Source organism: Mastomys coucha, unplaced genomic scaffold (genome assembly GCF_008632895.1).
Source record: "Mastomys coucha isolate ucsf_1 unplaced genomic scaffold, UCSF_Mcou_1 pScaffold13, whole genome shotgun sequence".
NCBI lineage: Eukaryota > Metazoa > Chordata > Mammalia > Rodentia > Muridae > Mastomys > Mastomys coucha.
In genome coordinates this window covers 27,960,377-27,977,999 of record NW_022196895.1, presented here as the reverse complement: position 1 = coordinate 27,977,999, position 17,623 = coordinate 27,960,377, and the positions used below count along the sequence as shown (strand labels likewise).

The window sequence follows — 17,623 nt, the reverse complement described above, 5'->3', positions numbered from 1 at the left end:
AACTTTTCTCATGCTGAGGGGCCCATCTTTTCAGCTTTGCTTTGGTAGCCATGGATGGAGCTCAGGGTCTGACACACAGTACAAGAGCTCTCTCCCACTGATCTATGTCCTAAGTCCTTGGTTTTCCTGTTGTTGTTGTTGTGTTGTTGTTGTTGTTGTTTATTTGAGTTTTAAATAGGGGCATGATGCATAGTTCGTCCTTTACCTCCAAAATATCTAGCATCACACGTGAGGACTACCATACCTGGCTTCATTTCACTTCCTTCCTTTCTTTCTTCCTTCCTTCCTTCCCTCCTTCCTCTTTTTTTTTTTTTTTTTTTTTTTTTTTTTTTTTTTTTTTTTTTTTTTTTTTTTTTTTTTTTTGACACAGGGTTTCCCTGTATAGCCCTGGCAGTCCTGAACTCACTCTGTAGACCAGGCTGGCCTCAAACTCACAGAGATCTGTCAGCCTCTGCTTCCTGTATGCCACCACCACCTGGCTCATTTCACTTTCTTAATTGTGCCAAAGGTTTTATTTTGAAGAAGCCTTGTTTCTATCTATCTTTGTGTCGTAGCTCAGAGTCCACTGTTGGGTCTAGTGTCTTCCTTTTCATTGTCTATGTAGCTCAGGCTAGCCTCTGATACCCTTGCTTCTGAGTGCTAGGATTACAATCATGAGTCCCTTCTCCTGGCTTTCTCCTACATGTTCTTTCATTGTTGCCGAGGTGATAGCTCAGTTAATAAAGTAATTTCTATACAAATATGATGACTGAAGTCCATCCTCAGAAATTGCATTTAAGAAAAAAAAAGCTGGACATAGTGTAATGTGCCTCCTGTAAACCCAGCACTGGGGAGGCAGAAACGAGTAGACCCTTGGGCTCACTGGATAGCAACCTAGCCTCTTTGGTGAACTCCAGGCTAATGAACAACCCTGTCTCAAAAAAAAGAGTGGACATCATCTGACCTCCACATACACAGGTACAACTGGGTACCACACTTAAACAAGCATGCACGTATACATGCACATGAAACCTCCTCTTCAAACACAGGAGATCTATACTGGATCTATAAGTACTGGAACCAAGGACCACAACAAATAAATTTGGGTGGGTATGGTTCAGCTCATACCACTGGCCTCCCCAACTTCTGAAGGCTAGGTCTTCCAGTTGGAAAACCTCCAACCCTATCAGAATACCCAAGACCACAGAATCAGAATAATGTATTCATTGAGACTACAGTGCTGAGTGGAGATGCAATGCCAGGGGTTGAGAGTTCAGAGGTCAGAAGTGATTTAGTAATGGGTAGGACAGAAGCTCTTTCCCAGTGGAAGATAGACAGTATGCTTCAGTGGGACGTTCTGGAACCCCTGTAAGAGAGTGCAGCTTATTCAAGGGATGGAGGGCATGGCTGAACAGGACTGAAGGATAGCCCTGATGTCTCCACAGGCTTTCTGGAGAAGAATCGAGATGTACTGAGCACAGACATCCTCATCCTGATTCACTCCTCGAAAAACAAGTTCCTGAAGGAGATATTTAACCTGAACTCATCACAGACAAAGCTGGGGCACGGTACCATCTGCCAGGTGAAGTCAGGAAGCCAACTCTTCAAGGTGGGTTACTTACCTGCCACCCTCCCTTCAAGGCCCAGGACCAGACAGATATAACCAATGAGACCTTTACTTGCCAGGAGTCCCCAGCATACAGCATTCCCAGCATGTAGCTTGTGCTGGAATGAAGGGGAGGGAAGGAGGAAGAGAGGGGAGTAGAAAAAGAGAAGAATAGAGAAGAGGGGGAAAGAGGGAAGAAATGAACAGGATGGAGGGAGAGAAGGAAGTTGAGAAGGAAAAGAAAGAAGGAGGAAGGGATGGGGAGGGATGAAGAGGAAGTGTGCACGCATGTCCTGAGTGGCAGCCTTCACTGTGCCATGGTCCACAGCGCCCAGGCACAGTGCCTCGGGCACAGCACGCCAGCCCTTATGCCCTCTGGTTGCTTCTTCGCAGTCATCAGATTCCACCAAGCGCCCCGTCACCCTCGCGAGCCAGTTCAAGCACTCTCTGGAGCAGTTGATGAGAATCCTGAGCAACTGCCAGCCATACTTTGTCCGCTGTATCAAACCCAATGAGTACAAGAAGCCGCTGGTAACTAGGAGAGACTGGGGATATGCCAGGACGGGGAAGGGTTCCGAGGGGCTGAGTTTGACACCTAGACTTGACAACCAGGGTATGGCCAGCATTATAACTATTGCTTGTCCCCTCCTTACAGACACTGGTGTGAATTGGTTGCAGCTCAGTGACCTGTACACTCATCTCACACTGACTTCCACACACTCACATGTAGCTCCTTAGTCCATCCATCATCAACTGTGTGTGCTTAACCAGGTTCAAGGCTCCTCTGGGCCTCATTATTTATTATCTTCCATAAAGTTAGGCTTACTCTTGTCTATAGGACATTAGAAATGAAACTGTGGTCACGAGAATGCCCACGTGACCCGAAGTATCTTTAAGACTGTAAAGAGTATCTTTAAGACAGATTGCAAAAAAACAAACAAACAAACAAACAAACAAACAAAAAGACAGATTGCATCTGTAGAAGGGCAGTCTGCAGTGACAAGCTCTAGCAAGTGAGCAGCCCCGGTGGGATGCCACTGGCGCTTTATGATTTCAGGAGCCCATGCTGTGTTCTTGTTGGTCAGACTTTGGCCTCATGTCCTTACAGGATGGGCTCATCTGTATGAAGCAGTGCCATTTGGCCTTTTCAGCCAAAGCTGACATCTGGAGAGGTGAAGCTCCAGGAAAATCAAAACTTTTATTTGGGAACTAGAAACTAGAAACTTCCAGAGGGATTTACAAGATGTTTGCATTTTCTCAAAACCAAGTGGTCCTGTCTCAGCTAATCTTTTAATAGAAGGTTTTCTTGTGTTTCTCAGAAAAGATGCAACTAGTTTAGGAGCAGATGGTATAGCACATCTTCCACGTAAAAGCCACAATTGGCAAAAGGCATTGGCTGTTTCCAACGTTGGCACTGAAGAGTCAGACCTGAGGAGCTTTCTCCACAGATAGTGGGGACAAAAGGAAACTTTTGTGGTACCCTGATCTATTGAATCCACCTCCCCCAAAATCCAGAAACATGGGGGCTTTCCAAACTAAGAAATATGATTTGCAAAGACAAAAGAACTAAAAACCATGTCATAGGGAATAGGAGGATATTGGTGTATATTGTATATATGGTAGTGTATATATCCATGTGCATTTAAGTGTGGGGATGTCACATGTGCACATGGATGATAGAGTTTGATATTGTGTATCTTCCTTTATTGTTGTCCAACTTATATAGTTTTTAAATTATTTTTATTTTATGTGTATGGATGTTTTGCCTATATATGTGTATGCATTCACCATAGGAAAGCTTGATGCCCATCAAGGCCAGAAATGGAACTGGAACTGGAACTGGAGTTATAGACAACTGTGAGCATAATGTGGGCATATTTGAAATAGGATGCAATTCTATACATTGAAGTTGTTTTATAAAAGCTAGTATAGACAGCTACTATAAACAGCAGCTGGACAACTCTTATTCCTCACACTGGGAAAACTGCAAAACTGCCTTGCACTTAGAATTCCTGCAGGTAGCCACACTGCCTGCCTGGGCTGAGGCATGTCTCTGACCACAATGTATCTCAGTGGCTGCAGCTTCCTGCTGTGAATTGTAGCGGAGAGGCCTAGGTTACGAACCAGACATCCTCTCTCTCTCTCTCTCTCTCTCTCTCTCTCTCTCTCTCTCTCTCTCTCTCTCTCTCTCTCTCTCTCTCCAGGGTTTCTCTGTATAACAGTCCTGGCTGTCTTAGAACTCACTCTGTAGACCAGGCTGGCCTCAAGCTCACAGAGATCCACATGCCTCTGCCTAAGTGGCTGGGATCAAAGGTGTGTGCCACCACCACCAGGCGACAGTTCATCTTTAAATCAGAGCCAGTCCCTCCCATCATGTACGTTGTCATGGAGATTAAATAAGAAACCACAGGCTCTCAGGACATGCTCAGTCAATAACAGCTGGCTATTCACCCAGGGTTAACCACAGTGATCCTTACCAACCTGTCCATGGGCTTGTCTACTTAAAGGGTGTCATCTCCCCTAGTAGTTCAGGTTGAAGGTATCCTCTGGAGTCTTGGAGACAGAAGGGAAGGTAAGCGCCATGCCCAGATCCTGTCAGTCACACTAGCCTCTGACCTCAGCTCCCTCTCCCACCATCCAGCTGTTCATTCATATCCATTCAGGAAAGAGGGCAAACAGAACCTCAAGAGCCTATGCCTCTAAGTAGATTCACATCTGTCTTCTGCTATGGAGGAGGAGTGTTGCATTGCTGCCTTTATTGGGGCAGCATCTAGACTGATAGAAGAAAGGCCCACGGGCTGGAGAGATGGCTCAGCCATTAAAGGCTAGGCTCACAGCAAAAAATATAAGAAATAAGGCCCACTTAAAGTCCGTGTGTGTATGTGTGTGTGTGCGCGCGCGCGCGTGTGTTTGTAGGTGTAGGCCAGAAGACAACGTCTGATGTTGTTCATCAGGCACTGCCTTAGTTAGGGCTTCTATTGTTGGGATAAAACACTATGACCAAAAGCAATTTGGGATTTTGTTATTGTTGTTGTTGTTGTTTATTTTGCTTTGTTTGAGACAAGGTTTATTTGTGTAGCCCTGGCTGTGTTGTCCTGAAACTTGCTCTGTAGACCAGGTTGACTTCAAACTCACGGAGAGCCTCCTGTCTCTGCTCCCTGAGTGCTGAGATTAAAGGCGTACCCCACCAGCAGCTGAGAAAAGGATTTATTTAAGTTTGTGGTTCCATCTCACAGTCCAACATTCTGGGAAGTTAGGGAAAGAACCTGGAGGCGGGAGCTGATGCAGAGGCCATGGAGGATTGTGGTCTCCTAAGAAAGCTTGTTCTTCATGGCTTGCTCAACTTGTTTGCTTTCTTTTTCTTTTTTAATAATCTATTTTCATTTTATGTGCATTGGTATTTTGCCTCCACGTGTGTCTGTGTGAGGGTGTCAGGTCTCTGGGACTGGAGTTACAGACAGTTGTGAGCTGCCATGTGGGTGCTGGTAATTGAACCCAGGTCCTCTGGAAGAATAGCCAGTGCTCTTAACCTCTGTGAGGTCTCTCCAGCCCCAACCTGCTTCCTTATACACGCAGTCCAAGGGTGACATCACTCACAGTGGGTCAAACCCTCCTACATGACATTCATCACCTTTAGAAAGCGCATCACATACCAGTCTGGTGGAGGCATTTTCTCAACTCAGGTTCCCTCTTCCCAAATGACTCTGGCTTGTGTCAAGTTGACATAAAACTAAAACAGTACAGGCATCAAGCACTTTATTTGTGAGACAGGGTTTGTTCATGGCTAGGTTAGCTGGCTCGTGGGCCCCAGAGAGTCATCTGCTGCTGACTCTCCAGAACTGGGATTACAGACACACAGCGCCATGCCCTGCTCATGTAGGTTCTGGAGCTCAAACCCAGGTCCTCATGCTTGCACTGAGCTATCTCTCCAGCCTGCAAACGTCTTCCATATTCCTGGTACTATACATGTCTTGAAAGCAATGGAAGCTTAGTGTTCTTATGAATCTTAAAATGTCTCTCTGTCTCTGTCTCTCTTTGTGTCTCTGTGTCTGTCTGTCTGTCTGTCTGTCTGTCTGTCTCTCTCTCTCTCTCTCTCTCTCACACACACACACACACACACACACACACACACACACACACACACACACACATCTCATTATATCCAAAGCTGGCCTCATGATCCTCCTGCTTCTCCCTCCCAAGTGTTATATGTATGGACCAATCCAATTGGCCTGAGTTCCAGTTCCTATCTATTGCCTTGTATGTCCTTGGAGACACTTAGGGCCACTCCCACTTCTATCTTCAAAAAGCCATTTGAAATCTGGGTACAGTTGTTATGTGCTTATAACTCCAGCACATAGCAGTTAGAGGCATAATGTCAATGTCGACTATATATCAGATTCTGGACACACATCTAATAGGAACAGCCATTTTAGTTCAACCAAGCGTTTGTTAGGTTCTTCTGGATTGGGGGGCCATGGCTGTATAGGTCCCTAGGCAAGCTGAGCTCCCCTGGCAGCAGCATCAGTGAGCGTTTTTGAAGGGTGGGATCCTAGGCTCCTCAGCCCAGTCTTCTCTATCCACAGCTGTTTGACCGAGAGCTGTGCATTCAGCAACTACGTTATTCCGGCATGATGGAGACCGTGCACATCCGCAAGTCAGGTTTTCCCATCCGCTACACATTTGATGAGTTCTCACAGAGATTCCGCATGCTGCTACCCAGTCCGGAGCGTATGCAGGTGTGTGTCTAGAGGCTAATAGAGCCTTCCTGACTTCTGGGACCCTCCCCCAACTAGATACCTTAGCTTCCTCATGCTCCCTGTCTGTCCTTCCTTTTGTCCTCCTACTCCATTTTGTTCTGGGTAGTCAAGATGGATGACCCACACTGGCTTCTGGTTGATCCTGGTGACTGTGTGCTCCTTTTAGATGGCTGTGGGTTTACTCTGTTCTCCTGGGACCACCCATATCCAGGATCTGAGGTGTGGCTAGAAAGCTCTGTGGGATAGGATTTCTGCCATCTTTCTGCATCCTGCAGCCATCCTAAAGTGTGGACTGTTTTGAAGCTAAGTGATCCCTAGTTACACGGAGGCCCCAGGCCCACCAAGTATACTATGTACCCCTCATGCACTTAGCCTGGAGAGTAGGCAAGTGCCTGCGTGTAGTCAGACAGCCCTTGTTGGGTGGCCTGTATGCAAGGGGACCCTTGTTTGAGCAGCCCTGGAGAAGGCCCCACCCCCCTCCAGAGTCCCCATCCATCCTGATTTTCTCAACAGTTCCAAAATAAGCACCGCCAGATGACCTTGCGCATCGCTGACCTGTGCCTGGGGACAGACAAAGACTGGAAAGTTGGAAAGACCAAAATCTTCCTAAAGGTGAGATGCTGGGAAGCACTGGCTGCCTCTAGCCTCCCGGAAACAGCGGGAGAGAAGGGAAGGAGTCCCAAGCCATCCATGCCTACTCCAGTCCCCAGCTGGGCTGTGGGCTCCTCTAGCCATAGGTTCATGCACTGGCTTGCCCCATAGTTGGGATATGGGGTCTAGACAGGAAGGAGATAAACAGAGAGACAGGGTAACAGAGAGAATTCCCCACAGACAGAATTTCCTGCACAGAAAGATGGAATAGCCATGAATGGCCACAGAGAGGAACACAGGATGGAGCTGGTGTTGGGGAAGGGATGGAAAGAGAAGGTTCAGCCCTACATTCCTGGTTTCTTGAGGCCATGCTCAAGGTCTGGTCCAGCTCTGTGACCAAGCTCACCAGGGCACATGAGAGACATAGTCCTGGTGATGACAGATAGAGGGAGGGAGAGGAGGAGAAGGAATGAAGAACAATTGAGTCCCAACCTCCCCTCCCCACCAGCCGAGGTGCCACAGGTTTCTGTCCTGCAAAGATGGCCCCTGCCTTCCCGGGGGCTGTGATGATGATGATGACGACCTGTCACAGACCTCAGAGAGCTAGGGGGAGTAAGAGGCAGGAGAGACATACCTATGGGTGAAGACAATGACTTTGGGAAATGAAGACTGACAGACTGAAAAAGCAAAAGAAGAAGCCAGACTAAGTTGGCATTAGAGTGAGATGTAGTTGCTTCATTCAGAACCACATCTGGGTTCCTTCTTTGCTAGTTCTCATAGGAGAGTCTGGGACATTCTGACTTTTGGAGACCATGTCCTGGTACCAAGCAGGGGCAGTGGGGGTGGGAGGGACAGCAACATGATGATATTACCCATCTTCAGGATCATCAGGACACAATGCTGGAGATCCAGAGAAGCCAGGCCCTGGACGGAGCAGCGATCTGCATCCAGAGAGTCCTTCGGGGATACAAATACAGGTGCCTGCCCCCATAAACCATCCTCAAGTTTGGACTGGCCTGAGGCTAAGTGGCCCCACAGCTATTTGGAGACTCAAGGCTCACTGAATAGCCTGTGTGCACCTCACACACTTAACCTGGAGTATAGGCAAGTGCCTAGATGCTGTCAGTCAGCACTCAGTGTCCCTGAGGCAGGCCTGGGAGAGAAACTGAGGGACAAGATGTCCTCAGTGGGGACATTCAGCCTATATTGATGTATTATTGGAAAAGCATTCTACAAGCAAATGATTTCAGTTTCAATCTCATCTTTACATGTGTCAATATATAATATAGCACACACTTACAAACACAAACAGCACACATATACATATACACACTTATACACACATCCATATCACACACATATGCACACATACACACACACTACACATACATACACATATACATCCATGCCACACACACATATCCACACTACACATACATATGTACATATATACATACATACATATACACACATACACACCACACACATGCCTATATATGTACACATACATGCACATACAAACACACATTCCATACAACACACACACACACATATACACACACACACAGACACACTCACAGGGGGTGGGGAACAGGTCCTCATGTTTGCACGACAAGCACTTTGCTGATGGAGCCATGTCTGTCAGTAGAGTAATATCGTCCCTTCTTGCTTTTGGGTCGTTGAAGACAGTAGTCCTTAGCTCCTGTGTCATAGTCACTCTGGTCCCTGGGGCACTACTCACTTTCTTCAGCCTATTTCTTCTCCATTTTGCAGATTAAAAAATTGTTTTATTCTGTCTTCAATCTTACTGATTCACCCTCTGACTTCTCCATCTGTTGCTCAGTCCTCATCCACTGAGGGTTCATTTTCAGTTAGAGTAGTGTAGTGTGTGTGTGTGTGTGTGTGTGTGTGTGTGTGTGTGTGTGTGTGTAGGTATGTGTAAGTGTGTGTGTGTAGGTGTAGGTGTGTGTAGGTGTGTAAGTGTGTGCATGCGTGTGTGTACATTAGACAAAGAGAAAATGTTCTGATATAATTGTTGTATATGAGACCCAGGAATAATCAATATTAAAGTTGTCTATATAATTTTAATATGACTAAAGCATATTATTCTAAACCTTAGAAATTCATCCAGGAAAGTATCAAAAATGATACAAATACACAATTGAGTATGAAATTAAAGATCCTCATGGACCAAGCTCATCAGAGATACCTCTGATATTAACCTTAGACCTCCATGTATATGTGCACAAAAACACATAAGCAGATATGCATGCACATATACAAATGCACATGCACATATACAACACACACACATATGAAAACAGAAAAAAAGAAATTAAAAGATGACAACTGGTTCTGTTCCTTCATAGCTCTTGGTAAACTATGAAGGGATGAGGAAAGATTTCTTGATTATTTTTAAAAATTGGATTCTCATCGCTCAAAAATGTGGGGAGTTTTTCTTCTGCTTTAACTTTTTTGTTAATTGTTGGGGGGAGGGAGTTGCTTGTGATGCTGAGGACTGAACTTTAGATTTTATACTAGACAAATGCTCCACCATGGAGCTACATCCTTAGCCTAGAGATTTAGGTTGTTAATGGCCGGTCTCATGACTCTAACCTGCATGTGCATCTGCCGTTTGTCTGCAAAGGCTTTTGAGCATGTGTTGTCCAGATTCCCTCCTCCCTAATATTTTATCACCTACTTTTGTTCCAGATACATCCCTTGGCTTCTAAACTCTTTGCAGAAGAGTTATTAACTGCCTCTAATTTCCATTCCCCTCTAGGAAGGAGTTCCTGAGGCAGAGACGGGCAGCTGTGACTCTCCAGGCAGTGTGGCGAGGACATAGCCAGAGAAAGAATTTTAAGCTGGTGAGAGAGAAAGCTTGGGAGGATGGACTTCCAGGGGCAGCAGAAAACTGACCCATGGCAGACCCAGTCACAATTGTTTCTCTGGATTAGAGCTCCCAGGCAGGAAAGAGTTCCCTTGTTGATTGGTATAGAATACAGATCTTAAGTAATCAGAAGGCAACTCTTCACCTACTCCTTCCTTAGCCTCCCTCCAGCCTTGTGGATGTTGAAATGTTCCCCTCCAGAATTTTGGGCATCCCCCAGAACTGCGCTGGGATGGTGATAAGCAGATGACTAGGCCTCGTGTTACAGCGTTTCCTCCTCTCTGTTGTTCCCACACAGGCCCCAGAGAGTGACTCTGCTCTATGTGAGTCAGAGCAGCCATCACTGTTCTCTCAGGCTTTGCTTGACCCCTTATTCGTTCTCATAATGATTATGACTGTAGCTGCAGCATAAGAGGGTCCCGTCAGCAACTGGCCCTGACTTTCAGCACTCTGTGCTCACAAAGTTCCTGGTGATGGTGCCCAAGTATGGAGGTGTCACCCGAGGGCCTGTTGTACTGAGTACATTATTTTATTCAATAGTAATCACTCTATAAATAAAGGAAATGAAGCCTAAGACCTTAAGTAGATTTGTTCAGGAGTGGTACATCTGGCATCTATGGGTCTGTGTGACTTCGAGAGTGTTAGACCTGCCCACTGAGTTGGTCTTTGATCAGCCAACAGGCTCATCCTGGAGACCCAGGGACTTTTGTGGCATGGTATAGATTGGGTGTTCATCCATTTCTCTCCTATTTTAAAGACACCCCCACCCGAGTGGGCGCCATTGTTCAGCAGTACAGTGAGCACCGCTGGCCGCTGTGAAGCCCGTGTCAGTCCACCATTTACGTCACATTACTTACTTTTCCTTCTTGCTGCAAGACAATACCCAACAAAAGCAACTTAAGGGAAAATGGGCTTATGCTGCCTCACAGTTCAAGAGTACAGTCTATCATGATGGGGGAGTCCTGGCAGCAGGAATACCAGACTGCTGGTCACATTGCATCCACCATCAGGAAGCAGAGAGCAATGAGTTCCTATGCTCAGCTAGGCATCTCCATTTTATACAGTCCAGAAACCCGACCCATGAGATGGTGCTGTCCACATTTAGGGTAGATCTACTTAGCCCAATTAACCTTGTCTTGAGAACTCATCACAGGCAGGTCCAGAGGTTTGTCTATATCTGCCAAGTTCACAATCAATGTAAACCATCACATGTAGTATTTGCCAGATGTTTGGTGCTTATTTGAATGGTAGGCTCTGCTCCAAGTAATCAATACAAGTAATGAATAGGTTCATGCACATTGGCATGTATGTATACTTGTAACACCAGCACTGTACCAATAAGCGGGTGACTAAGCTACACTGAGCATCTTCTATGAAGAACCACTCTCTGCTCTCTCAGGAAAGTGGTCTTGCCATACCTCTAACTACTTCCTGCTTTCACAGATCCTAGTGGGCTTTGAACGCCTGCAGGCCATTGCCCGGAGCCACCTGCTGACGAGGCAGTTCCAGACCATGAGACAGAAGCTAGTGCAGCTGCAGGCCCGCTGCAGGGGCTACCTGGTGCGACAGCAAGTCCAGGCCAAGAGGAGAGCGGTGGTGATCATTCAAGCCCATGCCAGAGGCATGGTTGCCCGGAGGAGCTACTGGCAACAGAAAAGCACTGTAGGTAGTCACTTGGTATGAAAGCGTTGGCTGGGGCCAAGAGGGAAACTGAAGAACAAGAAGTAAGAATACTTATGAGGGGCTGGAGAGATGCCTCAGCGGGTAAGAGCACTGACTGCTCTTCTGAAGGTCTTGAGTTCAGATCCCAGCAACCACATGGTGGCTCACAACCACCCGTAATGAGATCTGACGCCCTCTTCTGGTGCTGTCTGAAGACAGCTACAGCATACTATGCTGGAGGCAGGGCCGGAGCGAGCCATCTGTACAGCTAGTGTACTCATACACATAAAATAAATAAATCTTAAAAAAAAAAATTAAAAAAAAAGAATACTTATGAGAAGGCCCTTTAGAATATCCAACATTCTCAAACAAAGTTGTGTAAATTGACTAGAAAGTTTTTAGAAATACAGCAAGAGTCCCTGACGGAAATGCTTCTGGGGATATAATTTAGACTGTAGGAAATGGCTGAGAAGATAGCTCAGATGGTAAGTGTCTTAGTTAGGGTTTCCATTGCTGGGAAGAGACACCATGACAACTCTTATAAAGGTGAATATTTAATTGGGGCTGGGTTACAGCACAAAGATTTAGTCCATTGTCCTCATGGTGGGCAGTGTGGTGGCACAAAGCAGACATGGTGAAGGAGAGGTAGCTGAGAGTTCTATATCTGGATTGGCAGGCCATAGGAAGAGAGAGTAACACTGGGCCTGGCTTGAGCATTGGAAACCTCAACGCCCACCCCCCAGTGACATACTTCCTCTAACAAGCCACAGCTACTCCAACAAGGCTACACCTCCTAATAGTGCCACTCCCTATGGTCCTATGGGGACTACTTTCACTCAAACCACCCCCATAAAATACTTGCCATATTTTCCATTGCTGTTATAAGATATCCTGCTGGGCAGTGGTGGCGCATGCCTTTAATCCCAGCACTTGGGAGGCAGAGGCAGGTGGATCTCTGAGTTCGAGGCCAGCCTGGTCTCCAGAGTGAGTTCCAGAACAGCCAGGGCTACACAGAGAAACCCTGTCTCAAAAAACCAAAAAAAAAAAAAAAAAAAAAAAAAAAAAAAAAAAAAAAAAAAAAAAAAAAAAAAAAAAAAAAAAAAAAAAAAAGATATCCTGCCATAAACAATTTAAAGGAAAAAGGTTGCAGGAAGTTGAAGCCGCTCACTATCTTACAAGAGCAGAAACCTGTGAAAGTTAATGATACATGTGTGCTAATGCTCATCTTCTTCCTCCACTCATAGTCCAGGATCAGCTGCCCATAGAATGGTGCCACCTCTGGTGTGTGGTCTTTCCACCTCAATTAACAGACATGCCCCCAGACCAACCTGATCTAGATGATTCCTCTAAGTAACCTTCTCTCTATGGGTGTGTACAGGGGCCTCAGGTCATTCTGGCTAAGGAGCCAAAGGGTCAAGGTGCCATCCATGAGAGGAAACGTAAGTCCATCTATGACACCGTCACTGACACAGCGATGGTGGAGAAAGTGTTTGGCTTCCTCCCGGCCATGATTGGAGGTCAGGAGGGTCCAGCCCCAACACGCTTTGAGGTAAGACAGCACGAGCGGGGTTGGGAGGACCCTTCTTGGGCTAACCGGGACTAGTGATGTGCATTTCATTGACTGAAAGGTTGGCCCATGTCCTCCTCATTTGGTTCTCCCAGGATCTGGAAGTAAAGACCCAGAAACTGCATGAGGTGGATCTAGACACAGTGCCCATGATGGAGATGCCAGAAGAGGAGGTGGACAGCCTGGCTGAGTATACCTTCCCCAAATTTGCTGTGACTTACTTCCAGAAAGCAGCCAGCCACACCCACATCCAGAAGCCCCTTCGATACCCACTTCTCTACCATGAAAATGACACTGACCACTCGGTACCAGCTTTTCCCTGGTTTCTATACGGCCCAACCTGCTCCTGCTCCCCCTATTGTTCAGAGAAAATAAGCAAAGAGCCCAGATCACCATGGGTCCCAGTGCCGGAACCAACCAGCCCTTCTGTCTGATTCCCCAGGCAGCTCTGACCGTTTGGATCATCATCCTGAGGTTCATGGGTGACCTTCCAGAGCCAGTGGTCTATGGCAGGAATAGCCTGACTGGCAGCTCAGTGATGCGGCAGATCCATGACAAGCTGGGCAAGGACAGTGTCACTCAGGGTCCACAGCACAACAGATCTGCACAGGTATGTGGCAAGGGCAACAGAGAAGTGTCCTTTAAAGAAGGACCTCGGAAGCTGAGTGGAAGCACCATCCGTTGAACCCAGTGCCTGAGACTTAAACTGCATTTGGGGATTCATGAGTCAAGAATGGCACTAGGGCCGTTGAGATTTTGCAATCACAAATGGAGATGGTCTCCTGAACTTCAAATGTTGGCTTTGACTCCAGCCAAATTCAAATTAACATTAAAAACAAAAACAGATTTTTGAGAAAAAAGCTATAGCTCTGTTGGTAGAGGATTTGCCTAGAATGAGCAAAGCCCCGAGCTGGTCCCCAGCGTCGCACAACCCAGACAAGGTGGGGCATACTTGTTATTCCAGCACAGGAGATCTGGAGGCAGAGGATTCCAAGGTCACTCTTGGCTATGTATCAAGCTGGAGGCCAGAGAAAGAGATGAGGAGAGGGAAGATAAGTAAGGCTGGGAGATGACTCAGAGGATAAGAGCATTCGCCACGCAAGCTTCATCAAATCCCCCTAAGCCAAGCAGGCAGTAGCTTGCGCAGCTAAGCCTAGCGTGCCTCTGAGGAAATGGGAGGCAGTCTGAAGAATTCTCAGAAGCAGCTAACCTGGTGTGTGCAGTGGTCATGAGACCCTGTCACAAGGGAGGCAGAAGGTGAGGACTGACACCTGAGGCTGTCCTCTGATGTCCACACGTGCACTGTGCCATGCATACGCCTGCAGGGCAGGCACACACACACACACACACACACACACACACACACCACAACAAAAGAACAGATGCCACTCCTGAATGATAGACAGCCTTCTTTACTTTTCTTCACTCAGCCCCCAGGTATGCAAATCCTATAAAGCATCGATTATTTGTTTATCTAACGCTGATAAAACAGCAGAGTAAAATGACTTTGCCTCCACATCACACTGAGCACGTGTAAGTGGGGAGCTGGCTCTAAACCTACTCTGTTGAATTCAGAGACCAAGTTCCTGTCTCCTTCCTTTCTGAGCCTGCGATTGAACCCCAACCCTGGTGTGTGTTAGGCCTGCTAAGCTTTATCCCCCACAGCCCAAAGAACACATTCTTTTTTAAAAAAAAATATTTATTTATTTTATGCATATGAGTACACACTGTAGCTGTACAGATAGTTGTGAGCCTTCATGTGGTTGTTGGGAAGTGGCTTTTAGGACTTCTGCTCACTCCAGTCGGCCCTGCTCGCACAGGCCCAAAGATTTATTTATTATTATAAATAAGTACACTGTAGCTGTCTTCAGACACACCAGAAGAAGGTGTCAGATCTCATTACGGGTGTTTGTGAGCCACCATGTGGTTGCTGGGATTTGAACTCACGGCCTCTGGAAGAGCAGCAGTGCTCTTACCCACTGAGCCATCTATCTCATCAGCCCCAAAGAACACATTCTTGATCCATGCCCTCTGACGGACCTTGTGGGGTGGAGAGATGGCTAATCTGCTAACATTGCCGTTGCACAAGCGTGACGACCTGAGTTCAAGATCCCTAGTACTGTAAGCTGTTATGACTGGTGCTAGAGAGATAGCTGAGCAGTTACATTCAAGTCCTTCCAGAGCACATGAGTTTGATTCCCAGCACCCATATCAAGCAGCTCACGGACTTACACCTTGTAAGTCCTGCTTGGAGGGTGTGGGGGGAGGCAGTGCCTCTGTCCTCTGTGGACATCTTCACTCATGTGCACACGCCACCCACAGAGACACATCATTTAAAATAATAAAAACAAAAGCTTTTGTTAAAAGCCAAGTGTGGTAGCATGTGCCTGTAGCCCTAGCACTGGCAGAGTAAGGAGCTGAGGGCAAGAGGGTCCCTGGATCTTACAGGCCAGCCAACCTAGGCAGGCAGTGAGCTCTGGGTTAGGTGAAAGACCCTGCCTCGAAGGGGAGAGTGAGAAGGCTGGAGCGATGGCAGTTAAGCAGCATTCTTTGCTCTTCCAGAGGACTCAAGTTTGGTCCCTAGCACCCACAATGGGATACTTGTAACCATTCCTGTTCCACGAGATCCAATATCCTCTTCTGGCCTCTTTGGATCCATACACATAATTTATTTTTTAACTATATACGGAGAAGTGATTGAAAAAGATACCTGATATTGACCTCTGGCTTCCAAATACACCCACATACATGTTCGAGTATACTGAACACACACACACACACACACATGAACAGCTATACACATATTTACATACACACAATTTAAAAACAATTCACAACACCTTTTGGTCAAGGCCTCCTTAAGGCCCAGGTTAACACAACAAACTAACCAAAATCCAAAGGAATTAACTAAGTAACAGTAACAGTAGTTGGGGGTCCACTGTAGAAATCCACGAGTGTTCCATACACAGAGCCACTGAGACACAGCATGCTGTGAGGACCCATTTGCCCACTAACTGTAGAGGAGCCTAATTTAGCTCCCTCCAGCCCTGATTGCTTGGACAAGCCAGAGCCGCTCCAGCTTCCTGTCCTCTGGAGGCATAAGCTCCGCCAGAGTGTGTTAGGTAGCAATTGCTGCATAACAAGTTACCCCTGAAACACAGCTGCTGAAGACAGGCCAGATCAGTGCTTTCTGAGAGCTGAGAGTGGCTTGGATGCTTGGTTCTGACTCGGGATCTCTTGTGAAGTTGCTGCTAAACTCAACTTTGGCTTGAATAACCTGTAGGCTTGACTTGAGTCCACTCCCAAGATCATGGAATGGTGTATCCATCCTGGGATGTGGTCCCTGTCTTGAGCTATCTGAGCATCCTCATTCCATGTTTTTTTTTTTTTCTTCACACTGAGTGATCCAAGATGAAGAATATAGTATCTCATTTTGTGAGGCAGAGGCATAGCCAGAACAGAAGGTGGAGATCACATTGGAGGCTGAGGGCTTTTCCCAGCAGGGACTCTGCAAGGCAGTCTAGCAGGCAATGCTGTCTTCTAAAAGGTAGACATTGAGACACTGGATTGGCCTCCCAGGGTCAGATCTCAGATTTCTTTCATGCACATTTGTTAAGTAGGCCAAACAAGCCCTACCCATACAACCAGCCAACGTTTCACACTCAGATCCTGTACCCAACGCCAGCTTTACTCAGACAGGAATGCTATCTAGCCCTGAGTTGACCTCAACCCAAGCTCAGTCTCATCCCAAGCTTGGGCTACAGATTCTCATAATGACACCATTGGGGCAAGCTCCATCCTCTACCCCCACCTGTGCTACTAGCTTTGTAAACTGAGCTAGAAGATGGCTGGATGTCCAAGACAAATGCTCTATCCCTGGTGACTACGTGAACACTCACATCCCGTTGGTCCCTTGTTTGCCTCCACTGAGAATAAGCAGCTGGGACAGAGGATCCAGTGATATCTCCTCCATAAAGCTACAATGGTCTTCACAGATCACTGGCCAAGTGAGCCCAGCTAGGAGATGGTTTGTCTGTCCTGGCTCAGTGTCAGAGTACAGTGTCAGTGGTACAGAGTGCTTGGCCATTGCTTCCGTCCCCATGCATCTGCTTCCTCCTTGGCGAATAGGGATGGTCACAGCTGTGCTAACAGCTGTCTGTGGTCTTCTAGGTGGCCAGCCAGCTGAACATCGGTGAAGAGGCATTCACGTTTGATGGCCCTATCTCAGACAGACCCATGTCTAACCTGGAGAAGGTGCACTTCATTGTGGGCTATGCCATCATGCGCCCCGGACTCAGGTCAGTTTCACACTCCGACTTCTATTCAGAATATCAAGCCACTTCCCTGGAACTTAGCTTATGATGGCGTCAGCTAGGAGGTACTGGCTATTCAACTACTCTGACATGGGCCTGTAGGCTAGGTCTTGGCAAACCTGCTGTTAGAGCCACCTAGGCTCTCTGCTTGCTCTGTTAAGAAAAGCCAGGAGGGGCTGGGGAAATGGTTCAGTTGGTTCTACACCTGTGTTACAATCTGAATTTGATTCTTCAGAGACCATGTCAAAAAAAAAA

At 46.8% G+C, this 17,623-nt stretch overlaps 1 protein-coding gene across 1 annotated transcript in view; it reads left to right on the top strand.

Annotated features, from left to right (window-relative positions):
• Positions 1–17,623, top strand: part of Myo7b (myosin VIIB) — an 80,412-nt gene that overhangs the window by 42,130 nt on the left and 20,659 nt on the right. The window contains exons 15-25 of the mRNA XM_031365222.1: positions 1,425–1,588; positions 1,979–2,116; positions 6,172–6,324; positions 6,859–6,957; positions 7,819–7,913; positions 9,719–9,803; positions 11,270–11,488; positions 12,867–13,037; positions 13,151–13,360; positions 13,498–13,665; positions 17,226–17,353. Coding sequence (XP_031221082.1) covers positions 1,425–1,588; positions 1,979–2,116; positions 6,172–6,324; positions 6,859–6,957; positions 7,819–7,913; positions 9,719–9,803; positions 11,270–11,488; positions 12,867–13,037; positions 13,151–13,360; positions 13,498–13,665; positions 17,226–17,353 — 1,630 coding nt within the window. The remainder of the gene's footprint in view (positions 1–1,424; positions 1,589–1,978; positions 2,117–6,171; positions 6,325–6,858; positions 6,958–7,818; positions 7,914–9,718; positions 9,804–11,269; positions 11,489–12,866; positions 13,038–13,150; positions 13,361–13,497; positions 13,666–17,225; positions 17,354–17,623) is intronic.